The 17,081-nt window shown below is 42.0% G+C and overlaps 1 protein-coding gene across 10 annotated transcripts in view; it reads left to right on the plus strand.

Moving 5' to 3' along the window:
* Positions 1–17,081, plus strand: part of Ppp2r5c (protein phosphatase 2 regulatory subunit B'gamma) — a 136,130-nt gene that overhangs the window by 75,868 nt on the left and 43,181 nt on the right. For all 10 annotated transcript variants that reach the window (XM_005343555.3, XM_026781192.1, XM_013345938.2 and 7 more), the window contains one exon: positions 3,938–4,137. In XM_005343555.3, the coding sequence (XP_005343612.1) occupies positions 4,069–4,137 (69 nt within the window). In that variant the 5' untranslated portion in view covers positions 3,938–4,068. The remainder of the gene's footprint in view (positions 1–3,937; positions 4,138–17,081) is intronic.

Below are 17,081 nucleotides of genomic sequence, written 5' to 3' on the forward strand. Positions count from 1 at the left end.
AAAAAAAAAAAAAAAAAGACCAGAATTTAACTAGTACCTTTGCAGTGACCCACAACCATCTGTCATTCCAATTCCAGAGAATCTAACACCCTCTTCTGGCATCCGAGGGTACCGTACACAGTTGTGAACAGACATGATTCAAAAAAAAAATCTTTAAAAAGAAAAACACAGAGTAGTCAGGTGTAGTGGCACACACCCTTAATCCCTGCACTGAGGAGGCAGAGGCAGAAGAATCTGTGAATTCAAGACCAGCCTGGTTTATATTGAGAGTTCCAGTACAGCCATAAGGTAATATAAGACCTCATCTGATAAGAGATTCCTTTTAACTGAAACTTGACTTGTAGAGGGAAGCTTTTTTTTTTTTTTCACCACGAGCTTTCCCACAGGCACCATGGGGGCAGAAGAGTGAAGACTGATCATCTTTAACTCCACTATCTCCCTTGTTTCTAGGCCCAGAGCTGGTATCTTCTGTTCCTTCCTTACAGACAGTGTATGAGTGTGTGGCTGTATGGTTCATGCCTTAGCATCATCAAGGACTTAGTTTGCAGTAACTGGAAATTCCTCGCATTCATAATTGATGAAGGCAGGCATGCTGAAATCACTGGTGCACGTGAGAGGAGTTTGAGATACAGGAACAAGCATGGTCCTCAGCATCTCCACCCGCCTACCTTCTTGTGCTGTCCTGTCAGAAGAAAGGAGGATTTAGGGGGCTGGAGAGATGGCTCAATGGTTAAGAGCACTGCCTGCTCTTCCAAAGGTCCTGAGTTCAATTCCCAGCAACCACATGGTGGCTCACAACCACCTGAAATGAGATCTGGTGCCCTCTTCTGGCCTGCAAGCATACATGAAGGCAGACCACTGTATACTTAATAAATAAATTAATTAATTTAAAAAAGAAAGGGGGATTTGAAAAATCCTTTTAATTTAAAAAATACACTGACCAAGAAGACTAAGTTAACTTGCATTTTTAAAACATGGAGATATTTGGCAGGGTGTAAGCACATTACTTTAACTTTGCAGCCCTATTTCCTTGCTATTGATTTTTAAAAATAATAATAACCAAATGAAATGTTTTATTTTTTTAAAGTTTTTTAGATTTATTTATTATTTTATGTGTGTGAATGTTGGCCTGCATGTACGTATGTTCACTACATATATTCCTAGTGCCCTTCAGGAACTGGATACAGATGGCTACAAGCTGCCATGTGTGTGCTAGGAGTCAAACCTTGGCCTTACACAAGAGCAGCCAATGCTCTTAACCACTGAGCCAAACCTCTAGCCCCTATTTTAATTAATTAATTTTTTTTTTAAGACATGGCTCACTGTGTAGCCCTCACTGCCCATAATTCATTATGTAGACCAAGCTAACCTACAGAATTTACAGAGATCCACCTGCCTCTGCCAGGATTAAAAGTGTACACTATCATGACCAGCCTCCTTGCTGGTTTTAAAGAACTGTTCGGGAAAGAGGTCTTAAGAGACCTCACTGACCACTGGGTAGAAGCTAGGCAATGAGTAGGATTTGGATAAGGGTACCGAGTAACTCATGGGATAAACTGTGGCCTTTTTTTTTCCTCCCTAAGACAGGATTTCTCTGTGTAGCCCTAGTTGTCCTGGAACTCACTCTGTAGACTGGCTTGCCTCAAAGTCAGAGATCTGCCTGCCTCTGCCTCCCGAGTGCTGAGATTAAAGGAATGTGCCACCACCATCCTGCTTAGCTGTGGACTTCTTTGTTCTCTATAGTGCTGAGAAAATAACGAGCCACAAGCAGAATCTATATAGACAAGCTCTGACAAGTGCAAGTTCACTTAAGGCATTCTGGCAAGTTGGAACACGAACAAAGGTGTAGAATTGATGCGGCTTGAAAGAAGATAGTTCAGAAAGCAAACCCTTTTCATGACAGCATTGGGGTGCAGCTGGTCAGCGGGCTCTGTATGTAGTGATGCGATGTGCTGGCTCGCAGGATCTCACAGTGTCCTTCAGCAGTATGTCTCCACCTCCTCGTGCTGCTTCAGTGCTTTTGATCTCTGCACGGTTTGAAGTGGGTTATGGAATTCACGTAGCAGTGCCTGCATGCCTGTTCTCTCTGATGTTAGCCATTAAGGAGTCAGATAAATAAAAGTCGTCATCAGAAGGTGCCTGCCATGGCATGGCATCCAGATGGGGAGTGAGGAGTGCTAAGCAGAGTAGCTGCCTTACTACAGGTGCTGGACGACTGGCTCAGCGTACCTTGCCCTATCCACCTACGAAGTAAGGAAGGGCCTTGTAGAGAACCAGATGAGAAAGTCGGCAGTGGGAATGGTACAGAGGAATGGAGAGAAGGGTGATGAGCTCCTAGAAAGGCCTGAGCAGAGGGAAAGCAGAGTAGCATGTGTTTAGGGACACTTGCTGGGGGAGGCAGATATGGGAAGGTTCTCCCAGGATGCCGCACACTCCCCTAAAGAATTTACGCAAGTTCATCTATTATTATGATCACACTTGAAATTAAACCAGAGGGTGGGAAACTCAAAAAGAAAAATTTTAATGTTTTTATAAATTATTTTAGAATGTAATGAATTACAGGCTCATACCTGTGTCACCAGCACTTGAGAGGCAGAGGCAGAAGGGTCACTGCAAGTTTGAGGCCAGCCTGATCTACATCAAGTTCTAAGCCAACTGTGGCTGCATACCTAGCACCTATCTTGAAAATAGTAATGAAGCTATTATATACATTGAAAAAAGTTAATAGTTTTACAAAAATTGATATATTTTCCTAAACAAACTTTAGAGAGAAGAATGACATGATTTTGTGTTTTGGAAAGTCTCTGTAATGTCTGGTGGATGACTGGTTCCCCTTTATGCATCTGCTCTACACCAGCCTATGGCCATGTGATTCTTTGGTTGGATGTAGGAAGGTGTGGTCTCAAGAGAGGCCCTTGGAGACTTGTGGCCAATTTAATGGAACATATTAAGTGAATAGTTTGTTAATCTGCATGCATAATCTGAAACAGATGAATTACAGACCCATCTTATTCCATAAAAATGCAGTGGTCTCCTGCACACTTGAGGGATTGTTTGGCTCTTGAACAGTGTCACAGAACCATTGTTAATCACTAGGGAAGTACTAACTGGTGGAGATAAACAAATATTCTTGTGTATGTGTGTGTGTGTGTGTGTGTGTGTGTGTGTGTGTGTGTGTGTGTGTGTTCCACCATCATAACCACCAGTGACCTCTTCTTCAGCCCAGAGCCATCAGCCTCACACTCTGACACTGGCGGGTAAAGCTTTCTAAACTTCTCAGAATACTGGACTGTCATGTGGAGCTGTGTTTGAATCCATTTTAGCTTCATTGCCCACCACCAGACTGACAGTGACCTGTGACCCTGTTTTTATATCTCAGTTGTCTCATTAAAAATGAAATGAAAGGTGTCAGTATCTTGAAGTAAGTGCTCACTGAGTAAGTCACTATTACAGTTGCAGCGACTATATTTCCGTCATCATGAGCACTATCACACAGTGAAGAATGGACGGGGCTTTGAGAACACCAAAGGGTCACCCTTACTGCAGGTCTTTGGACAACCAGAAGCCTCCCCAAATCCCGTACCTATCACACCTCCCTCTGCAGCATCACCCAGACCCAGCCTTACTGTCTGCAGCTTGTTCTTATCCTGTTTTGCCCAGCATAGAGTCTGGCGTGCGAGTTTTGCTACTAGAAAGTGTTTGTCACTGAGTGCCTTCAGAAGGGTTGGTTGTGACGGGTGCTCTCAGTCATTCCAAACCTGTGACCTCAGCAGTAAACAGCTGTGCCCCCACCACCACCCCTTTTCACTGTTTAAGGGCTATTTAACCACTCTTCACCTCACCCATCTCGTTTCTTACCCCTCTATTAATTCAAAACAAAAATAGGAGTCTGAGAGTGTGTCTGAGCTTCTTAATAGCTTTGTGTCTTGCCTTTCAGATGTTCCTCCTGCGGATCAAGAGAAGCTTTTCATCCAGAAGCTTCGTCAATGTTGTGTCCTCTTTGACTTTGTTTCTGACCCACTGAGTGACCTGAAGTGGAAGGAAGTAAAGCGAGCTGCATTGAGTGAGATGGTAGAATATATCACCCACAACCGGAATGTGATCACAGAACCCATTTACCCAGAGGTCGTCCACATGGTAAGTGACAGCGCTCACACAGCACACCCCGAACTGAGACCCTAGCCCAACACAGCCACACTTAGGGATCCTCCCTCTTCCCTGAAGGTTTTTGGGCATGCCCCAGGACCGTAATGGGGAGAGAGCTGTTTGCGGGTTTCTGTTTGCTGTGACATCATCTCTAAAGCCTGTGGCGTGATTTTTTTAAGCATATGTAACATTAGTGTTGGTATCCTCGTGTACTTTGGAAGTACATCTTGCCCATCCGTGTGCAGTGAAATCCTAGCACTCAGCAGAAAGCAGATGCCAGGGTAGGGTGCAGAGCTCTTGATCTTTCCTTAACTCCATCTCTCACACACTGTGGAAGTTGGCCTCAAGACTGAAACCCTAAGGAGCAATATTAAGTATCTATAGCTACAAATATTCTCCATCCCGGGTCTTCCAGGACCGATTTTCTCCACCTGCCTGTTCCCTCTTAGGAAATGACCACTCAGAGGCTTAATATTAATTACATACTCTTTGGCCTATTAGTTCAGGCTTCTTATTAACTAACTCTTACATCTTAAATTAACCCATTCTGTTATTTTATATTTTACCACAAGGCTCGTTTTTGTTACCTGTTGCTTCTTGAGCAGCTACATGGCGTCTGCCTTCTTTCTCCCTGCATTAAGTTTAATTTTCCCACCTAGCTATAGTCTGCCCTGCCATAGGCCAAAATAGCTTCTTCATTAACCAATGATAGTAAAACATATTCACAGCATACAGAGGGGAACCCCACATCAAGTGTCATCTGCAGTTTTTGTGGTTTATCTTATAGTCAGTCTTCTTGAAACATTATTTTATGGCACACATCAGGAGTATAGCTTCATTTTCTTCTGTCATTATTAAATGTGTTCTTACATTAGATATTTAAGATCCATTTCCTCCATTCATTTAAGATTAGTATATTGAACTCAACTTTCTTTAAAAATTAAGTCTGTTTCTTGACACCTATTAAATTTGTTAGTAAGTCAATTATACTATGGAAGATTTCTGTAGACAGAAGTTTCTTTCTGGCCTGGTCCTGCAGCTGTTCAGTCCCAAAGAAACACACAGAGGTTTATATTAATTATAAACTGTTTGGCCTGTTAGCTTAGGCTTATTACTAACTAGCTCTTACAACGTAAATTAACCCATAATTCTTGTCTGTGCTTAGGCATGTGGCTTGGTACCTCTTCTCAGTGAAGCATTCTCATCCTGCTTCCCCTGCATCTGGCTGGTGACTGACTGACCCTGTGCCTTTCCTCTTCCCAGAATTCTTTAGTCTGGTTGCCCCACCTATACTTTCTGCCTGGCTACAGGCCAATTAGCATTTTATTAAACCAATATGAGTGACAAATCTTTACAGTGTACAAGAGTATTATCCCACAGCAAATTTCTATTTTGAAGAAGTTTTGGCAGCCAATATTGCCTAATTTATACTGTTTAATCCAAGAAGGAAGCATCTGCCTCATTTGGGTCAAATGTCTATTTTTGAGTAGAACACGTTTCAGACTGCTTGACTCAGTATCTTGTTTTTTGCACTGGAGCAGTGGGCAGTACCAGAGGCACATGGGAAGCCCAACACTCTGGAGTCTGCTTTCTTGGGTTGGTCATTGCTTCTCTGTGTAGAGTTTCTGCTTCTGTCTTAACTTTGTTCCCTCTCCTGAATATCATGCCCTCCCTTGAGGTGAGAAGAATTTGACACACATGTCCTGAATCTCCTCTGTGGGCCAGACACAGAGAAAGGACATTTTTCTACCCTCCCGCAGCTTTCTTTCATCTGAGGTGGGAGACAAGAGTGAAATAAGCCAACCAGTACTGCATCGTTTCAGATGCAGTAATACTGCATTGTTTCAGATGATGTTGTCCTGACGAAAAGTCAGTTGCAAGACTGAGAGTGTGATTTCTGCTTTTTTCCCATGTGGCCAAGACGATCTAGAGAAAAAGAGTCATGAACTACTGAGACTGCCAGATACCTGTGTGTGCTTTCCCTGGCCTCCTGTGTCTAGTGCTTTCTGAGCAGAATGAAACAGAGAGAGATTGAAGTGTTGCTTTATTTGTTGCTGTATTTTTATGGACTGATGGTATATCAGTTACTGTCTCATCACTATGGCAAACTGCCTGACTGTGGGAAAGGTCATGGTAGTGGCAGTCTGTCCATGGTATGACTTGTGTTCATCTTGATGAATCAAGAAGTCAAGAGAGCTCCAGCCACCTGTGCCCCTCAAAGTCCCACTCCCAGTGACTCATTTTTACCGGCCACACCTCCCACTTCAGAGGTTGCACCTCTCCCCAAACAGTGCCATAAGCTAGGGGACATTTCAAACCCAAACTTACAGATAGCAATCATGAAAAGTGCAGTGAAGAAAGAGTGTGGTGGGGTGGATGTCGCTGCAGTGTGTGGTTCTCTGAGACAGAGAGAACATACGGAATTCAGGCAGCCAAGGCCTCCTTCCCGGCAAGTCCTGCTCTGGGTCCGTTCTGATGAGAAGCTCTGCAGCCCTCTGCCTCAGCCGGTGGCCACACACACAACACTTTGCCTATGCTTGATTGCTACCTGCTGCTCTGCTTCTTCTCTTTGGAGTATGTATAGATTTTGTTCCTAGTGTTTTTAGAGACATTAATTTCCACTAACTTTAAAGTGTTCACAACAGTGTAGCTGTGCAAATATGGCCTGTTTGACTGGAGTACTGTATGGCTTAATGGCTATAAAGATATTATTTATTTTATAGCTCACCCACTACCTGGGGAATTTGAGTTTTTTAGTAGTACAACATTTCCCCCCCAAAGTAAATCTTGTCCTGCTCTTTCACCACTGCCTGAACTGAGTGACCTTTGACCCGCTCTCAGTCTCTGTAGATTGACTGTCCAGGACATTTCATGAAATGGACCAATACAACATGTCTTTCATGACAGGCATTTCCAGAGAGTGTGGTTGAGTCTAATCCATGTCATAGTTTATGCTTGTATTTTATTCCCTTTTTTAGACAAATAATTTTGCCATAATATTCTCTTATGTAGATACACTCATTTTATTTTTATGTATATGGGTGTTTTACCTGCTTGTATGTCTGTGTGCCATATGTGTGCAGTATCCTCAAAGGCCAGAAGAAGATGTCACATCCTCTGGGTGATGCATGTCTGCAATCCCAGACGCAGGATGATCTCTGTGAGTTCCAGGCCAGCCTGGTCCACATACAGAATTCCAGGTCTGTTGTAGAATATTTGTACACTGTGAAGATGTGTCCTTGCCAAGGTGCTTTCTGATTGGTTTAATAAAGAGCTGAATGGCCAATAGCTGGGCAGGAGAGGATAGATGGGATTTTGGAGGAGAGAGAGTTAGAGAGGAGGAATCTAGAGTAGCAAATTTCCAACTTGCTCTGAGTGCATCACCCTGCCAACCTGGGCTTGAGCCTTTGTCTATAAGCTGCTACAAAGCAGCACTGGTGCAAACCTGTCTCTCTTGGGCGTGTACCTAGCAGTGCAGTGCTCTATGGCTCACAGTTTGGAAAAATGCCAGGCTGTTTTTTGAATGGCTACACTAGTTCACACTCCCAGCTGCAGTCTTGGGTGTGAGTTTCTTCACATCTCCAGTACTTTGTTGCCTGTTTGTTTCAAATGTCCTTGTGAGTGGGACCTGGCAACTCACTGTGATTTTTATTTTCATTTGTCTGACATCTTTTCGTGTGGCTGTGTGTTTTCATATACCGAAGGTGTTGGTTCACTACAAACCAGACCTTCACAGACAGCTAGTGTGACCCTTTCCCTTTGCAGACTAAAGAACTTTAAGTTCCAAGCCACGGATGGGGTGGGGCAGCGGGATACAGAAAGGACACTCGGCCTCCTGGTTCTTAGGCATGCATTGCAAAGCTCCATTGTGTCCTCATTTCAGACTTTAAATATAACCAGCCATACGTATTTCCAGTTAAATTATCTGGTTAATCTGTTTTTTAGGCATGAACATTTTCTAACGGTCAAAATGCAGGTGGCAAAACTAAGTTTAAGATGCTCAAAAGTAATAAAGGTGATACCGCTTCATCTGCAGTGTATGAGGAGTTGGAACCCTTTAAAATCTGAAAAAGAATGGATATATGCCCCAGTTTTTACATACAATTTTCAAGGCTTCAAGCTTTATCCTGATCCATGCCTCACAGGTTCCTGGTTCCCAAGACCTTTCAGAACCTCTGTAAAGTCAGACATATTTCCATAGTAACACCAAGACTTTGGCTCTTCCACTGTGTTGATGATGTAGGGGCAATAGTGGGTACAACATCTGACAGCAAGAAGCCAGCCAGTGGCCCTGTTGACTGCATTCATCATAAACACACATTCACAGTGAGGAACATGAACCTCCAGGTCTGGTTGAAACAGTGAATGTAATGTAGTGGTGTAATGTCATTACATCACGATCTTTTAATGCTGTCTGGTGAGCAATGGAAGATGGCTGTAGTGTTTGCATGATGCACAGGGGCCTTGAACCAATGCTTTCAGAGTGTGCAGTGGAGTGGAACAAAATTTGCCACTATTTGCATGGAAACTTTTTACCTGAAAATTACAGACAAAAACCCATGATTCAGATTTCAATATTTAGCAGGTTTGTTTTTTTTTAATTTCCTTTTTTTTAAGTATGTGGCCCACCTGGGTTTGACTAGAGGAGGCGTCTGTCCTCATAGCATGTCACATGTAGTAAATCACTGCTGGTCCAGTCTTGTTGCAGTATCAAAGAAATCCATTTACTTGTCTGTGGAATGTTCCTCCCTCTCAGTACGTACGTGGGTGAGACAGGATGGCCCAGCCGTTTTCTGTATAGCCACACCTAGTGTATTAGTCAGGGTTCTCTAAAGGCACAGAACTGGTAAAATGAACATGTATATACATAGAAGGGAACTATAGGCTGTGATCCAGCTAGTCCAACTAGGCCTTCTAGCAATGAAAGGTCCAAGAATCTAGTGGTTGTTTAGTTTATGAGACTGACTGTCTCAGCTGGTCTTCAGTATATGTCAGAATCCTGAAGAAGTAGGCTGCAATGCCAGTGGAGGAATAGACTTGCCAAGGACAGTAAGAGCAAGCAGGCAAAGAGAGCAAGCTTCCTTCTTCCATGTCCTTTACTTAGGCTACCAGCAGAAGGTGTGGCCCGGATTAAAGGGGGATCTTCCCACCTCAAAAGATCCAGATTTAAAGTGGGTCTTCCCTTTTCAAATGATTTAATTAAGAAAAATCCCCCTTTTAGTGTACCTAGCCACTTGAGTTCTAGTTAATTCCAGATGTAGTCAAGTTGACAACCAAGAACAGCCATGACAACTATTGAAAATATAAAAGAGTGCCACTCCTCTGGCCAGATCCTTTAGGCTTGGGGAAGAACTACTTATTTCTCGTAAGCATCTTATATTTAGGCATAATTACTATTCTGACTTGTGGCTAATTTCTCACATAGCAGACCCAAGTAGATAGGATGATAAAATGCTCTTTGGGATCCATGGTCATCTTTAGGAGCTTAATAGGATCCTAATTCCAACAAAGTTAAAGATAGCTCGTACCTTACAAAGTAGCTGTCATCAGAGGCCACGTCTCCCATACCCTTTGGAAGCTTGTCAGAGGTCCAGGTTCCCAGGTACCCCCGGATCCTGCAGAAGCAGATCCCTGGGGATGCCGTGCAGCACTCTGTGTTCATCTGCCATCCAGTTGCTGATAGATACACCTGCTACATGTTTAACAGAAACTCCCTGGCTTTTCTGGGTCAAGCATGGGTCACAGCCACGTGATGGTGATGGGTCTTACAATCTCTAAGGAAAGGCTAGCCCTCAGACAACTAGCCTGATGCCCACGTCTCCTGCTTGCCTTTGATCCATAACCATAACCAAGGAGTAGGTCCAATGATCGTGATCCACCAAACAGCATGATGAAGTTGGGGAGGAACTTGCTCGTGTGTGTTCCTTTCGCCCACTAATTGTGTTGCTTTAGACTGATAGCTTAATTCTCATAAGTACAAATTACTGCAGAGGGAAAAAACTCAGTAAAGTGCTTGCCTTGCAAGAAGAACCTGAGTTTAGTTTCCACAACCCATGTAAAAAAAAAACAAAACAAAACCTGGACATGGTAGAGCATGCTTGGAGTAGCAAAACTGGGGAGGTGGTGACCAGGCCAGTGACAGACTCTGTCTTTAAACAACAGCCGAAAGATTGTACAGCATCTGAGGAATAACACCCAGGTTGGCCTCTGACTTCCACATACAGAAAGCTCTCACAGTCTTGTGCCACATGATGACAGGGGAAGTGTGAGGAAGATGGATAGTCACTGCAATCAAGTTGTCAGCTGGCCTCTGAAGGGACCAGAAAGTAACCATCTTCCCAAGGCTTTGCAGAGCACTTTCCGGGTGACAATGAAACATGTCTTCCTCTCTAGGAGCTAGTCTAGGTTTGGTTTCTAATTTTTTAAATGTTTTATATTTATTTTATTTACAAATATTTTTTGTAGACACATTCCTCACAGTGTGCCTGTGAGACTACATGTGATAGATAATGAATTCCCCCTCATCCCTCGTTATGAAGCACATTAAAATAAAAAGCATGCTTTGTCTGCACGTATGTCTGTGCCCCACACACAGGGTGAGTCTCCATGTGGCCTTTGAAAGAACAAGTGCTCTTAAATCACTGAGCCAACACTCTCTTACTTCTAATTGTCATCCCCAGACTTTGATACCTTGAAATGGAATTAATTTTTGTGGCTTTAGGGATTTGGTTTAGTGTGAGTGTTGTTTTTTTTTTTACAGTACTGGGGATTGGACCTAAAGCCTCATACATGCCAGGCAAGCATTCCCAAACTGGCACACCACGGGGCCCAACTTTTCTGTTGCCTATTTGTATTTAGACTAGTCAGTCAGATTAGGTTAAGTGGTAAGTGGGATATTAAAAACACGTGGTGTCAGCACTTGTTAGTGGTATAAACTATAAAACCTTCAAACTTTTCAAACTATCTTGACAGCGTATTATAAGTATGAACATACATCTGCTATGCACCTCATTATGTGTTTTTCAGTTTTTATCCAGGATAAGTGGGAACATTTGTCTGTATAAAGATTTATGAAAAATATTTCTAGTAGCTTAACTTATTCATTATTAAAACTTAAGAAACAACCCAAATATTCAATTGTAGCTTTTGAATAAAAGAAATTCTAATAAGCATTTATAAAGGAAAAAAAATCACTCATGTAGGCAATAGCATGTGTTTCAAAAGCATTGTATTGTAGAACTGGCCACAAAAAATATATCTTTAAAAGTATTAAAATTTAAATATAAGCAAGGTGCTGGTGGCACATGCCTTTAATCACAGCGCTCAGGAGATGGGGGCAAGCAGATTTCTATAAGTTCAAGGCCAGCCTTGCCTACAAAGAAAGTTCCAAAACAGCTGAAGTTACACATAGAAAACATGTCTCAATAAACCAAAAAACAAAACAGATATTCAAACATAGAGTAATCTAAATATGACTTTTCTCTGCATGAAAATTTTAGCAGTTGGAAAATTTAAGTATTGGCTATAAGTATTCACAGTAGTTTTCTTATTGTTCCTAAGTATGTGTGAAATATCAACACATCTGCAACTATAGAAAATGACTGAATGATTTGCATTTTTGTATTAATCTCATGTGTACATGTGTGTAGCTGTGTGATTTATTTTAAGTAGTAATTTGTTTTTTCAGACCTTATATCTGTCAAGTATGAATTTTTGTCATATTTCACATTCTAGAAGTTGGTCAATTTTATTAATCAATAGATAAGCTTACATAGCTATGTTGTTGTTCCAAGTTTTAATCTTGCATTTTATTTATAATGTCAAACTATTTTTACATTGTATTTTTCCTAAATATGTTTTCTGCTTATTAGCTATTATTATTTGATTAAGACAAGGAAAAAAAAACACACGTGGTGTAAGGTGTCATTTTATGTCTGTGACATAGAAATAAATTCATAAGGGTGAAATCAAAATAGCAAAGAGAAAGTGAGTCACAAAATAAACAGAAAAGTGTCACTCATACCAGAGACTGAGTTATTTAAATAGGCTCTAAAAATAAATCTAGAGGGGTACAGTCCCAGCTGTTAGCAATACCTGTCTTTGGAGAGTGTGACCTTGGAAATCCCTGTTTGCTATATATTTTGATGATTTTAAAACATTCTAATAATGATTATGTACCACATTTATTATCATCAAAAATCCACAAATTAAAAAGAAAAAGAAAAAAGCTAAAAGCAATCATCTGTGTAGCCTAATGGCGGTGCTGCCTATGTGGGATTCCTGTTGGTTTTCAGGAAATTTTTATCCTATTATCTTAGAGCTTGCCCGCTAATTTCGTCATTGTTGCATACTTGATTGCACATCGGCTTACAGGGTTTCCTCAGGATATACTGGAAAAAGCTGTGGTGTTTTGTATGCACATCCCAGGACACTCACCTTGTGTGCCACATGAGGGCTGATTTGGACACCCTTCTCTGCTGTTTCAGGGTAGAAAGGAGCACTAAGGGTGATGAGTCTGCAGCGGGAAAGGAAAGCATTTAGAACTGGGAAGAAAAGGATTGTCTCCAGTGAAGTTCCCAGGATAGTTTAAAACCCACTTCAAGTGAGCGTTAAATCATGTGACCCGTTTTACTTCATAGCTTTTACTTTACCAGCCTTACAGTAATATGGGTTAAAGAAGACTGAATGACAATGGCCAGCTAACTTTGAAACTATCAGCATTTTTAGAGATCTGCTCTTATAATTTTGAAAAATTTTCCTTGTTTGATGGTTTTAAATAGTAAAAGAAATACATGGTTGTTTTATAACAAATGAAGAAAATTTAAAAAAAAAAAAAAACAAACTCAAGCTTTTCCTTCACTTTACCCTTCCCCTAGTCCATTTCCCATTTCTAACCAAATAATTCTTTCTTGTTTTGTTTTGTTTTGTTTTTGAGAAGACTGTTGAGGAACCTTTGGGGATGATGAATGAGTTCATTATGTGTCGTATGTGGGCTCACAGGTACTCTGTGACGACCATGTCCAGGGTGTCAGATGTGCATAGTTAATTGATTGTGAGTGACATCTCTGTAAAGCTGGGTGTTTAAGCCCCGGAGTTGTTAGGTAATAGCCAGCATGATGGCTCCCCATACAATCCCAGTGCTCGGCAGGCACAAACAGGAAGATAAAGGGCAGCAAGTTTTAAACTGGTCTGGTCTTCGTAGCAAACTCCCCTCAGGCCATCAAAGTTGTTGGTTTTTCTTTTGCTCTGGGAGCACAGTGAAGAGATTAAAAGGACTGGAATCGGGTGGGGGTGAGGGGTGAGATGGGGACGTTACAGGAGCTTCTGGCCTAGTGAGTATCTTTCTGAAACTGTGGGATAGTCTCTAATCTCTCTACATACCTGTGTGCCATGGTCTTTTCCAGAATGTCAGGGAAGGGGGCCCATCCTGATGTGACCACTGGGGTCTGGTTTCTGTTGCTAATCAAGTGTTTGAGATTCATCTTGTTGTTGAGTTCCTAATTCCCTATGCCTGCTTGCTGTTCACTATGCAAGTCCTCACCCCACCCCAGCTGATGATGCTGGGGTGCTTCAGCTTTGACCATGATAAAGCTGCAGTGCTTATAGAGCTTTGCACACAGGTGTTCATAAACTTGGTGCACATTGATGACTCTGGGGCCTGCACATGTTTGCACCCAAGAACTCTGTTCCTCATTTAGATGCAATCAGTTCTGTCTGACTCATAAATTGGTAATAATGTGGTGTCACAGTGGAGGAACTCAGAAAGGTTTTCCTCATGTTTTTGTTTAAGGTTTCCAGTCTGTGGTCTGTTTGACTGCAGGCTCTATGGACATTGAACTATCCATAAAGAAGCTGCCAGTCTCCATAGAACAGCTTTGACCCTTGTATATCCGCTGACCGTATTAGTCTGTTTCCGGACTCCACTGTGCTCTGTCTGTTCTCAGACACTGCCATCTGTTGGATCCCAGTGTCACATTAGGACTCTTGGAGCTGTCCTGAGCCCACTGGTGCTGTTTCTTTGCTCTCTGCTGTTCCCGGGCTTCCTGCTTATTTCTGTCTTCAGGCTCCCAGTCTCTTGTCTGTTAATTCCACCCTGTAGTTCTCGTCCCTCCACTGTGGTCATCATATCCGGTGGATTTGTATCTTGTCTATACCTCAGCTTTTGGACACAGTGCATCCTCAACACCGTGTTTGCTGATACATCAGTCAGGTCCATTCAGATAAATGGCCTGTTCTCTCTCTCTGTAAACCACATTCCCCTGCTTTTCTACCTGTCTGGTCATCTTTAGCTATGTGCAACTGTGGATTTTGTCCCGTTGAGGCCTGTATAGTTAGGATTTTCCTTGTAATGTTTTTGGGGCATACTTGGAGATGCAATTATGTCATATGGATGTAGTTACATCCTTTTGGTACTTGTTTTTAAGATGCATTAGGAAGCACCTGAGCCATACTAGCCCAAGGATGGCAACTTTCCATTACCAAGGCAAGGCCCTTTTGATGTTCAAGGCTCCATGGGTTGTGCATTTTCCTGATCTGCTTGGTTGAAGCAGCCGATCTCCCAGCCTCCCTTAGTAAAGTCAGCTCTCAATATTCAAGGGGATTTGCATATCTGAGGCTGCTCAAGTGCTTTATATGAGGGGCATCGTGTCTGCATAACCATGTCTTCCTATCCACTTTTAGTACCTCCTACTCTAAGTCATCTCTGAATACTTAAATCTCCTGCAGTACAAATGCTGTGTAATAAATTGTTACACTGTATTGTTTAAATCATGGCTTTAAAAGGAAGCCCACATGTGCAGCAGAGACAGTATTTTATTGCCAAATATTTTTGAGCCTTGGTTGACTGAATCCAAGGATGTGGAGCCCACTGGTAAAGGGCCAACTGTACTGGACCATCTTGTGTGTTTTCATGGCCTCTGATGGTTTTCTCACATCATATTGCTTTGTGATATTGTGCTAATCGATGATGGAACCTTCTTGTTGCAGAACTATGCACCTCCCTTCTCTGTCCCTCCACTGCCCTAACTGCTGTTCTTTTCTGTACTCTGCAGCCTGGCAGTACCTGGTGGCAGTTACAGGGCTCCTCTCATCTGCTAGGATCAGAAGAATGTACTTTCATTTATTTTTACCTAGTATGTTTAGTCTTTGGGACAGTAGAGTAAAACTCATCCCTTATGACACTTAGCTGTATCCCCAGTGGACCCCTCAGGGAACACAAGGATGCAGGATTAAAGACAGTTGCATAAAGTGATGGTTCTCTGTCTTTGTGCATCAGCTGGCATATAGGGTTGGCATGGCAAGGACTGGGGAGTGGGAGTCCAAGCTCTCAACAGTCTTCTCACTTCCTTACATCATGTGGGACGTGGAGTGTACTGACTGGGATATTCTGAAGCCTTCCTATACCCCCTCAAATCTTATCCCAATGAAAACATCTGCTAAACAAAGCAAACATGTTAGAATGCTGGTGGTAGAATGCAGGTGTAACCACTCACTGGACCACACTTTCAGCTTTTTTGTGTGTTGAAATTTGTGAGCATTAAACATTTGGGAATACAACATCTACTTACAACTAACCTTTGGCTCATGGTAAATAACTTAGATGTTTCTTGATCCACTTTGCTTTCTTGTGGTACTGGGAACGGAATCTAGGGCCTGTGCATGATGACTGCCCTCTGCCAAGCAGTTACATACTCAGCGAACGCTTGTTTTGCTTTGTTTGAAACAGGGTCTCTTGTAGCTCAGGCTGGCTACATAATCAAGAACAGCCCTGGATTTATGACACACTTGCTTCCACCTCTTCCACCTCCCATGTGCTAGGATTACAAGCATATGCTTGCTCCCATGCTCTGCTGTATGATATCCTAGGGATGGGAACCAGGCCTTTGTGCACTCCAACCAAGTACTCTGCCAACTGAGCCCCAGCCCCAGCCCTTCCTCCATTATTTTTAAACTTATATTAATTGAACTGACTTAAGAATTACTTGTCATATATGAATCTTCTACTCTTAAACTAAAAAATGTTAAACCCATACACTAAAGTGAGTGTCCTGTTTCATGCTTCAGAAGTAAAATTGTGTTGCACATTTAGTTGTACAATAGCCATAAAATAGCAGTGGTTGTGCACACCTTTAGTCCCTGCACTCAGTAGGCAAAAGCAGTAGGATCCAGCATGGTCTACAGAGTGAGTTCCAGGACAGCCGGAACTGTTACACAGAGAATCCCTATTTTTAAAAACTAAAAGCAAAACAAAACAAAAACAATTGTTAGAATTCTGCAACTACATTCCCTTTATTTAATACTCCATAAAGATTGTGTAAATTTTTATTTCCCTGATATGTTAAATCATTGCTTTAGAACATGCAGGGGACCCAGGTTCAGTTCCAGCACCACCAGGAGGCTCACAACTGTCTGAAGCTACAGATCTAGGAGAACCAATGCCCTCTCTGACCTCCACAGGCACAGGGTATACTGGTGTACAGTTCATACATTCAGGCACTTACACGTACACATAAAACAAATAAATCTTACTTTAAAAAAAAATAGAGTGCTTGGGGCTGGAGAGATGGCTCAGAGGTTAAGAGCACTGCCTGCTCTTCCAAAGGTCTTGAGTTCAATTCCCAGCAACCACATGGTGACTCACAACCATCTGTAATGGGATCTGGTGCCCTCTTCTGCCCTGCAGGCATACGCATAGACAGAATATTGTATACAAAATAAATAAATAAATATTAAAAAATAGAGCATGCAGAATAAACATCTGCAAGCTGAAAATACAAACTCAAAAATGCACCAAATGCTAAATTTTTGAGCACCAACATAATACCTCAATGGAAATTTTTACACTTGACCCCAACCCACTAAAAATGTTGTATAAATGTGTAAATTAAGTACACTAATGGGGAAAATATTTTTTTAACTTACCTCCAAGTTATATG

This window comes from Microtus ochrogaster, chromosome 1 (assembly GCF_000317375.1).
Source record: "Microtus ochrogaster isolate Prairie Vole_2 chromosome 1, MicOch1.0, whole genome shotgun sequence".
Classification (NCBI taxonomy): domain Eukaryota; kingdom Metazoa; phylum Chordata; class Mammalia; order Rodentia; family Cricetidae; genus Microtus; species Microtus ochrogaster.